This window comes from Cynoglossus semilaevis, chromosome 13 (genome assembly GCF_000523025.1).
Source record: "Cynoglossus semilaevis isolate Cse_v1.0 chromosome 13, Cse_v1.0, whole genome shotgun sequence".
NCBI classification, from domain to species: Eukaryota; Metazoa; Chordata; class Actinopteri; order Pleuronectiformes; family Cynoglossidae; genus Cynoglossus; species Cynoglossus semilaevis.
The window spans coordinates 14,886,458-14,897,166 of record NC_024319.1 but is presented as its reverse complement, the minus strand read 5'-3'; the positions used below and the strand labels follow the sequence as shown (position 1 = coordinate 14,897,166).

General features: G+C 41.1%; 1 protein-coding gene across 2 annotated transcripts in view; it reads right to left on the bottom strand.

Moving 5' to 3' along the window:
* prdm1a (PR domain containing 1a, with ZNF domain) overlaps positions 1-10,709 on the bottom strand; it is a 20,556-nt gene that overhangs the window by 4,658 nt on the left and 5,189 nt on the right. The window contains exons 1-4 of one of the 2 annotated variants that reach the window (XM_008323804.3): positions 7,921-8,234; positions 5,073-5,411; positions 2,916-3,035; positions 2,198-2,450 (exon numbers count right to left, since the gene is read on the bottom strand). In XM_008323804.3, coding sequence (XP_008322026.1) covers positions 2,198-2,450; positions 2,916-3,035; positions 5,073-5,411; positions 7,921-7,947 — 739 coding nt within the window. In that variant the 5' untranslated portion in view covers positions 7,948-8,234. Of the gene's footprint in view, positions 1-2,197; positions 2,451-2,915; positions 3,036-5,072; positions 5,412-7,920; positions 8,235-10,709 lie in introns of those variants that run through there. The other variant, XM_025061763.1, reaches the window with a different exon arrangement.

The window sequence follows — 10,709 nt, the reverse complement described above, 5'->3', positions numbered from 1 at the left end:
AAGAGTGGATTAGGAGTAACTCACTCACAGCCACAGACACCCACACTTAAAAGCCCCGGGATGTCAGCTAGCAGCACACATCGCCTGCTAAGTGGCTGCAGTACATCCCTTAAAAAGCCGCCGTTTATTATCTATAAGCTCATTTACAGCGCAGTCAACTTTTTACCACGAGGTCACCCAGAGGGAAGTGTGTTTGTGTGTGTGTGTGTGCCTAGGTAATCCCGAGTTCCAGGACTGTTGGGCTCCCCTTAATATACTGCCAAACACACACACACACACACACACACACACACAATCAGTGACCCCCACATCACTGGTATAGTGGCAGTGTAAACGTTGAGGTTATCAGTTAGCCTTCCTCCTCCTCCTCCTCCTCCTCCTCCTCCCTGTTTCAGAAAACAAACAGCGCGACCATCTTGGAGATATCAATCTGTCAACACGGCCCTTCTGCCAGGAAGTTCAAGTAGTCAACATAGTACGAGAAGGAGGGGTGGGAGGGGGCGTGACTCTACCTCCAACACTCATGCCTCCACCTTCTTTTTCCTCCTTTTAAGTAGCAAATATATCAGTGTGAGTGACCCACACAGACACGCACATGCACGCTCAGCATATGTGAGCGAGCATGTGCTTGAGATGAAAAGACTGGGTGTGAATGTGTCGGTGTGTTCTGCTTATGACTTTCTGCATGGCGCGTAAGAAGAGAGAGTGTTTTTTTTTGTGTTTCTTGAAGACGACACAGACACATGGTCGACAGGTGTCTTCAAGTGCTAACACTCGAAGAAACTAAAAAGCTAAACAGACAAAGAGAGCACAATAACATGATACATGTTTGTGGCCAGTGTCTCCCCTTCATTGTATTTGCTTAATAAGACTATGATTGATTTTATATTTCTATTTTGAGCGTGTTCTTCTTTACACTGACTCATCTTCTTTTAGAACATCTACAGCCCATTTCTGCTCCTAGTCCTTCTAAGGAACTATATTTCCATTGCCATTATTTCACCTACTGCTGCAACCAAAAGCTTACAAAATAGTTGTTCTTTTTTTTTTTACAAGCACAATGTGCTTAAAAATCAAGGGCTATACAGATATAACTAACTCGACTTTACCTAAAGGTTTTGACTGAGCAGAGATAAGACTTTTCTGTTGCAGGTAAAATTCACTAATCAAGTCACTGGGAGGTCAACAGGAGCCTGTGGGGCCAAATGACAGAGGAAACTAATTAAAGACAACAGACATACTGTACACACTCACACACACACTACCCCCTGCTTCTCTACCCCAGGTCATGCGCATTTTCCCTGGGCAGTGGAGTCGCCACCTTAACATTAGCATTAGCCTGCAGTCACACCTGGAATCTCCTCTCACCTCCTTTCTCTTTCTCTCTCTCGCTTTGTTTTTTCTTTTTTAAAAAGTGGACACATTAAGAATGAGCGTCCTTTAAATCCCCGTATTTTAATTAAAATTATAATTTGAACAGAAGTTTTATTTAAAACCCAGGATGTTAAGATAACTTTTTTATCTGCATAAACTGAGGTCAAATATTAAGTATACAGTGTAGAGAACAACGTACTGTAACAAACATATAGTGTCTGGATCTTTAATAAAAGTTGGGAAATATTGTGTGTGTGTGTGAGTGAGCGAGAGAGCTTTCATGTTAAAAGCGGGTCTTTAAGTGTGTAAGACTGTGGCATTAGGGGCCATATCCCCCTGTCTGTGTAATTACACTGTCACTGACACACAAAAATACACACAGAGTAGTCCAACGATGGCACTGACGGAGATGAAAGGTTGTTGCTGGTGTACCTCTCTGTGTCTGTGTGTGAAATAATGACAGGCTAACGTTCAGAGAGGAAGGAGACACGGCTATGCTCAAACACACTGTTAGGCTTTAACAGTGGCGACAGGGTGCACACACACACACACACACACACACACACATGCAGACGGCTCCCCTCTTTATTGATTTAAAGTGTACATCCAGCTAACAAAACTGCAGAATGCAGTGAATGTTGGTTGCAAATGGTTAAGGAAATTAGTTATTTTTTGTAGAATACATATTTGTGTATATATATATACATATATATAATACTTGATATTAGGTCATAGTAAAAACCATGAAGGCCAAAGACTTTTTCACAGAAATTCTTATAGCCCCCCCCCCCCCCCCCACACACACACACAAACACACACTTACTGAGTTTCTGCATCATCTGTTCCCCTGAGGGCGGGTAGTGGAGGCGTCGGGCAAAATCGTGGCAGTACCAGACCAGTAGCTCTGCGCCCGCAGGAACGGGCTTGACTGTGTAGAAGTAAATCTCCATGCCATTCTGACAAGCGGCCAGGTTCTGCTCGGTCGCTGAGTGGGCTGGGTTGACGTAACGCATCCAATTAGAGCGCGTCTCGTCCAGGCCGTCAACAATGTGGTGGAACTCTCCATCCGCGTGTATCTGCAGGAGAACCAGAACATTACTATTAGTATTTCTATTATTATTATTATTACCATTACAGAAAGGTGAAAACTTATTTTCCACCTCTGTCATTTCTGCTTCAACAGACTTTCCTCCATCTGCCGAGTTTAAAATCTCAGTTTTAAACAAACAACGTTCAAAAGGTTTGTGGCTTTTACATTCTCACTAACAGTTACTGGTAGTGATGGAATAGAATGTATTCTGCGTGTGTGTGTGTGCGTGTGCCTGCGTGCGTGCGTGCGTGCGTATTCTTGTCTGTGTATATGTGACAGGAAACACAGTGACTTGTTGTTTGTGTGGAGGTGACATCACATCCCCCATTTTCTCGCGAGCCTGACTTCCTGTTCCACTGACGTCACAGGAAGGGGTCCCTCTGGCTTCTTAAGAAGCATCCAAATGTATCTGTGCATGTGTGTTCGTGTCTCTGTATTTGTGTGCACTTACCCGCCAAAAGTACTTCCTGTTGGCGTCTCGGGGAATGCTGTCAGCTGTGTAGATTTCGCCCACCAGGGGACCGAAGCGAGTTCCTTTGGGGATGTACTCCCTGCTGCACACGCCGACCACCTACGCCACGTCGCACACAGACAAAAGTTGTTTACACAAAAGCTGGCATGTGTCTTTGAAGTGAATGACTTTGTGATTGAGGCAATAAAGACACACCTATGAATAATCATAACCCAGACTGTATGGAACTGTGTCGGCTCCTATAAACAATTAAACCCTAACCCCACAATGGAACTCCTCTGATGTTAATGTCCTGAAACGGTTTATTTGTGACAACAGCAACCACACACCTCACCTTCAGTATGGGCTGATGTATGTCTGTGTGCACCATCCATCAGATATGTGTCATTAAGTCTAACCAAATCTTATTGTTAGTACGATATGTTCAGACGCAGACCCAGACACATTTTCTTGACTGTCTGTCAACAGGGAAGATTGTTGTTGACCTGACTAATGTTTCACTTCATTAAAGTGTGTGTGTGTGTGTCTCTCTCGTCACACCTCCACTCCCTCGCCACATGAAACCACAACCGCTGCAGCCACTTCACACACTTCAGAGGAAACAGGGCTGATGATCAAGAGAATAGAAAACTAATGTTTTCTTCCCTTTTTGCCTTTTTTTCTTATCTGATTCGATCAAATGACAAAGAAACGCAATATGGAACACAGGAAGCGGTGTCCGAGATGGAGGAAAGTGCAATTATGTCCAGTGAATACAAAGTTAGGAATGGTACCAAAGAAGAACTTGAATTTTCTTCATGGGTTCGCCCACACAAACAAATGTCTTTTTCTAAACCCCTTGTTCTCTGGTGACATGGGAAATCCCCCTCTCCCTGATTCCCTCTGTATAACCAACTATGAGCGTCGCAGTCTGTGTTCATCTTTGCTGCCCATGTGAAACATGTTCAAGGACATTTTGCAAAAAAAATAAAATGACAAATATTTTATGTGATTGAAAATTGTTGTAAATGTTTTTTTTATTGTTGTATAATCTGTGCTCAGTTTTGTTTGTTTGTTTTGTATGAACTTTTTAAAAATGAGCAAAAACCAATTTGTTGTAAAATGTATAAAAATGTATTAATGCATTAATGGTACAAAGCAGAATAACATTAGTTATAAACTTTATACAAATGTGACAGGCCTTCTCTGTCAACCATTAACAGGCTTTTACAATGGCAGCTTTCTTCTGTTTGAATTTAATCTGCCACCGTCTTTGATCAGCGCTCCCTTCCTCTCCTCTCTTCAGCCTCTCTCTTCTTCCTTTTCTCTGTCTATACAAACGTTTCACTGATGGCTGGCAAACAAATCACACTCTTCTCTTTCCCACCTCCGTTTGATAAGACTCTGATTAAAAAATCCATGTCATCATGCTGCGTTAGGTGTGCAGCCAAACTCTGACTTTTTGACCTGAGATCACACAAAATTCTGACTCAGTAGTAGAGTCTTCACTCAGGCAGGACAAGAAAAACGGAACATAGAAACGTGTCAGCTGCTAAACATCACCCGCGTTTGAAAATGTTAATAATTGTTTTAAATACAAAAAAACTAAAAATATTTAGTTTTTAACTGTCCTAAACACTGATATTACATTTTAAATGTATTCTTATTTCTATCCTAAATTGGTCATATTGTTGAAAATGACATGCCTCAAGTCACTTGTTGATAGAAAATACAAACAATATTAAACTCCATCTGAAGGATTGTTAAGATGTTGATCCTAATGTGAATATTCAGTGCACACGGACATCTGCAGATTTAATCTTTGATCTCCAGACTTCGTGGGCATCTTCTGCGCCCCCTGTTAGCAGCAAGTGGTACGGCAATTATATCGAATATGACGCATGTGTCTATCATTTCAGCTACAGTTACAGTGTGTGTGTGTGTGTGTGTGTGTGTGTTTGAAGTTGGCATGGTGGTTCACACTCATGGTCACACAGCTTTCATTCTGTAAAGTGTGTAAAGCTTTCTGACGAGACAACCCGCTTTTATTACGTGGCCCACTGACTCAAGTATGTATGTGTGTGTGAGTGTGTGGTTGTGTGAGACTGCAGAGAAAGTCTAATGCATGACTTTGTGTGCATGTGGGTGTAGTCGAACCTCTTTGCTGTCAGCCGGATGTTTAAAGATCAGGTTCCGGGGCAGCGAGGCCTCCGCTCTGGTAGTCGTCGTTGCGATCACGGAGTCACTGTCTGGCCCCGCCTCCCACGCTGTGTCTTTGACTATATATGTGCACTTCTCCTCAAACTCTGCTTCTGTCCACCGTGTCATGTCTGCCTCCTCTACGTCCATCTCCATGTCCACATCTGTGTCTGTCATCTCAGCTTCATCTGAACCGGATGTGGCAGTGGACGCCATCTTGGGTCCACGGAGTGAGTCGTCCTGCTCCATGGTGTGCGCCCCCTCACTGGTCAACATGGCCGAGCTATGAGAGGTCGCCTAAGGATGAAACAGAGGGAGAAGAACTTGAATTTTATTTCCTTACATAAAAGAAAGTGAAAGAAAAACTTTAAATATAAAAAGTGGCGAAAGTATGCAATAATGGAAAATAAAAAGCGCCGACAAAGACAGAGGCGGTGGGTTATGTGGAAAAAAGATAAAGTTAAAAAGATGCCGTGGGAGGAAGAAGATAAGAAAGCAAACCAAAAGAGGAAGAGAAGGAAAAGGATAGGGACAAAAGAAGATAAAGAAAGATGGAGGGATGAAGGGTAAGAAAGGGAGAGGGGGGGGGTCGTGATTATTGTGGGTGGTGACTCAGGGAAGGGGGGGGTCTGACTAACACTGCTGTGTCTCTCTCTGTCTCTCTCGCCCTCTCTCACACACACATGCAGGACATTTAACTGTTGTTACTAATTCCGTGTGAACATTGAACTCACATTTTACTCACTCTAAAATCTTCATTCGTGTCTTTCTTTTTCTTTTTTAAGTTTCTTTTGAATTGCTTCCTCTATAAAATGTAACTTTAAGATGTTTCTCAAACACAGAGACACTCTACACACCTTTGAACCAACACAAAAAATAGAAAAAAGGGAACAACTACACATGAAATCTAAAATTCTACTTTTTTTTTTACCTGAACAAACCTGAAAAAGAAACACTTTCTCTCATTTCACATCCACCCTCATCGCTCCGTCCAGTAGCACAAAGACGCTGTTAAAGGGTACTTTGTGGTCATTTACTAAAAATCAGATTATGAACCAAAAATCGCCTCTGTATCCTCCCTCTGTGTCCTCCTTTCCTCTCTCCCCCCTCCCTCTCTTCTTCCCCAACTCCCAAGGGTCGAAGACAGAGGAAGGAAATGCTGTCTGTGTCTGAATGAGGCTAAAATTGGAAGCAGAGTGGCAATGCAGCGGAACCGGCAAATCATCCCGACTCCCAGCGTGTGTGTGTGTCTGTGTGCTGGTACAGTAATGGATGGAATAAGTAGGAGGAAGACAGACACAGTGAGAGAGAGGGAGGAAGGCGGGGTGATGAGGAAGGGAGCGCCAAAAACTTTTCCATTTGGGGGGCCACGGCAGCACAAACAAAACTTCAAAAGCCAATCCCACCCAAGACAGTCCCACACACACTAACACACACAGATATCCATCCACGCAGCTCGTCCCACGCTCAGCAGCAGCACAGATCTTCACTGACCACTAAATTCCTCTGCTGTCCCAAAAAAGAGAATTATTTCACATTCAACTAATTTCAGTTGCAACCTTTAACTTTTTTTAATCTTGAGCCGCAACAAATATAACGCGAAGGGTGCAAGTCTGACTGAAAAAATGTAAAATCTTAAATGTATTAATGTTAAGAAAAGATTTTTCTAGAACTGCTTTTTTCCTGCTACATTTGCTTTTTTCAGCTTTAGCATAAATACAAAAAAAAAAATGTTTTGAATTCAGTCCAAAATGAGGAAAGTATAAGGAACAAAAATACCTGCTTAAAAGTGAACCCACAATTCACTCAGACAATAAAGGTCAGCCAACAGGAACAAAACTATTATTTTCAAAGATTTAAAACCACACAATTCATTATTTCAACTGTGAAACTATGAAATATAATTACTCCACACATGAAACATAAACGGCTTCCCCCAGAGAACAAACCAAACCAAAGCAAAGATTTGAAGAAGAAGTTTGAAGTCATTTGAAGTTTAATTTTCTCACTTTGGTTTTAAAAAAGAGAGACAAAAAACACATCTTATAATTTAAGGTCTAAGCAGAAACTCTTTGCATAACAGCTGCAGAGCTGGAAACTAATAATGAAACTAAGAACCAAGAACCTATTGCCTCTCATATTGAATATGTAAAAATATAAAAGCTGAGTTTGCAGATTGTGTTTTTGAAGGTGCAAATTTGTCACTTTTTACTTATTCCCTCTAATCAGGGTGCAATTAAATTATTTCCACTTTTGTGGGATTTCTTTAATCCAGGAACAAGGAAATCAAATATGTTTCCTTGACTCTGGTATAACTGAACAACAATCACCAACTGTCAACTTTCTAAAAAAAAAAAAATCAAAAATTCCAAAGACTGAAAATAAGAAGTTAAAAATTAACAAACTGAAAAAGACGCACTTCAAACAGTCAATACTTAAGTTAGTTAAACGATTTAAAACAAATTTAAACTGCAGGAAACTTATTAGCATTTGTTTGATAAAAATACAAAGTGAAAAAATACATTCTACGGATTATAAAGAAATACAAATGTTAAAAGTAAAAAAAAACAATTTAGTATGATTAGGACTCATTAATTTTAAGGTTTTAAAAAACATTTCAAATGTTTCTTTATCATTTTTGTTTTGAAATAAAATACATTTTTAAGATAAATGAAAATATCATCAAAAAAAAAAAGATAAAGTTAGTCAAAAAAAAATTGCAATAACAAATGTATTTTTTAACATGTATACTACTCATTTTTGTCTATTTTGACAAGTGTAAAATAAAGTGTGAAACAGGACTCACCGTGTAACTTTGCTCCCATCCACACATAAGGACGACCGGTCAGATCCTATGTGTGTGTGTGTGAGAATGTGTGTGTGGGACAGGTGCAGTTCTCCCGCTGTGTCCGTCCTGCTGCGAGCGCTGATACTCCACACTGTGTCTCTGACTCTCCAACTGTGTGTGTGTGTGTGTGTCTGTGTGAATGACTGAGAGAAAAACTCTGGGTCCAGTGTTCAAATGATTCGTCAGATACAGACCACGCCCACAACTCCGCCCACAACCCCGCCCACTTTACTCCCATCTCTTCTGGTTCTTCAAACACACAAACACACACACACACACACACACACACTTCAGTGGAAGGAAGCAGCAGCAGGCGCTTTCACCTGAGGCCATGAGCTGAAGACACACTTGTACACACGCACATGTACACACACGTACACAAACAAGCATCAAGAAGTCTTCTTTCAAAGCAATATATATATATATATATATATGTGTGTGTGTGTGTGTGTGTGTGTACTTGTCTGTATTGGTGGGAAATATTAACATTCTTATATTAACACTTTATTAACACTTCTAAGAGTTAAACAACATGTATGATTTGGTGTGTGTGTGTGTGTGTGTGTGTGTTGGGGGGGGGGGGGGGGGGCGGTGGGGGGGTGGGACGGCGCTCCCTCTCTTTCCCCAGGAAGACACTAACACAAATACACACAGAAGCACACTGCCTCTAGGGGGCGGACTGGTCTGCCCTTGTAGTTTTTCTTCAGATACTCTCTCCCTTGTTGTCAGTGTCTCTTGTCTTTCCCTGATACTCTCTCTCTCTCTCTCTCTCTCTGTCCTGTCCTTACTTTCTCTATCATTTCATATTCCCTTTCTTTTCCTTTCTAATTTAAGATTTAATTTTAGCAAATGATTCACGCCCACAGATCCTCGCGGTACAGCAGTAATAACGGTGTAAAATAAAGACACACATTAAAAAAAGATATCACTTTTTCACGTAGATGAACCTTTGCCTGTTTGTCCATGGACAAATGGACTGGGATCACGTTTAACATCTAACAATGTGTGGGCTTCAGCCCTCGTCCAACCCCCCCAAACATTTATAAGCGTTTCATACGTCTCTAAAAAACAATAAGAGACAGTGAATGTGATTTTGTCAGTTTTGTTATGAAATGATTATGCAAATAAACAAATCAACACAAGTATTAATATGCTTAATTCAAATCCAGTATTATTTTAATTAATTAATAATTCATTATTTTGCAGTACTACATTTTATTAATACAATGGGGAGGGGGCAAATCAATGATGACACTTCTGCATGTTATTTATCTGAATGGCACGACATGTTAACCCTTAAGAACAAGCACATCTATGAAGAGACTCCATAGAACTTGCTTTTAATGAAAGTTTTAATGAAAAGGATACAGATTAGGAGAACCTCGTTCTTTTGCGATCTCCGCCCTGCCGACTGGTCTGACCACTCACTGGAGTCTTTATGTTTCTCCTCCAGGTTCTTGAACATAGATCGATCCTGTGTAACACATCAGAGAGAACAAACTCTGGGAATGTTAACTCTAGTCAAACTACTCCCTGAACTGCTCTCAGAATATGAGCTTCCCTTACTGTTCAGACTTGTCCTGCCATGTTCTACACACTAATGTGTATTCATACATGACCTTGTCGTAAGTTCAGGGGGTTTATCCTGACTACAGAATGAAACTGAAATTACTATAATGAGCTGTTTGTCGAAAAAGGGGCTTAATATTCACTTTCCTGTCGCCCTTTCCTTATTCATCTTCTAATCTCTTGTAACAGTTGACTCCTGCTGGTCATGACGGGTCATGTCAAGTATTAAAGCAAATGTTCTACAACAGTTCCGATGCCAGCTCCGACCTCACAGCTCTCATTCACTCTCTCGCTGTTATGACAAAAGCTCACACGCTCACCAACACTGGAAATTCCCATCTAATTGTCCCCCGACTCCCTCAATTTGCCTCCTACTCACTGGCCTCCGCTCGCTCCTCCAACCCTTTGATTTGCACTGTGTATTTACAAAAACATTTTCCACAGATTTTTCTCTCTCCCTCTCCACTTTTTTCTTCCATCACTTTTCTCACTCTTTTTATTCTACCCCCGATGCCTCCTGCACAGAAATAAATCAACTATGAAAAAGTCCCCGCTTCCCTTTCACCATCTTCTCATTGTTGTTCTCTATGTTTTTGATTTTTGGATATTTATAACAATGGAAAAAAGAAAAAAAAAACACACACACACAAAGGGGAAGACAGAGAAACATAAATACCACCCACTATAGCAGGGGCGTGCAAATTTTTATGAGGGTCGGGCAGATTTTAGACTGTAAAAATAACTAGAAGCCAAGTTGTCCTCCAGCGATACTAAACAGACAGTAACACACTCTGTAATGTTTAACATTTTCTATATTAAAAATGAATTTATTTATAAAATAGACTGCCTATGAGTTTACAATGAAAAATTTGTCAGCAGCAGCAGTGTGTCAATAATCCATTTTTGTCACAATGTGACTAAGGGTTTTGTTCTCCTCCAATGAACAATGACCAGGATAAAAAAAAACTACTGGGAAGAAGAGAAGAAAAGAGAAGAAGAAGAAAAAGAAAAAGGAAGAGAGACACAGGACCTCCCTCTCTCCCACTCTCTGGTGACAGAGGGTCTGACCACATCACTCGCTGCCTACTGCTTCCTGCCAACGGACGACCCTGACACACACACACACACACACACGAGCACACACACACAGCTGCAGGTCTGTCCCCCAGCTGTCGGAC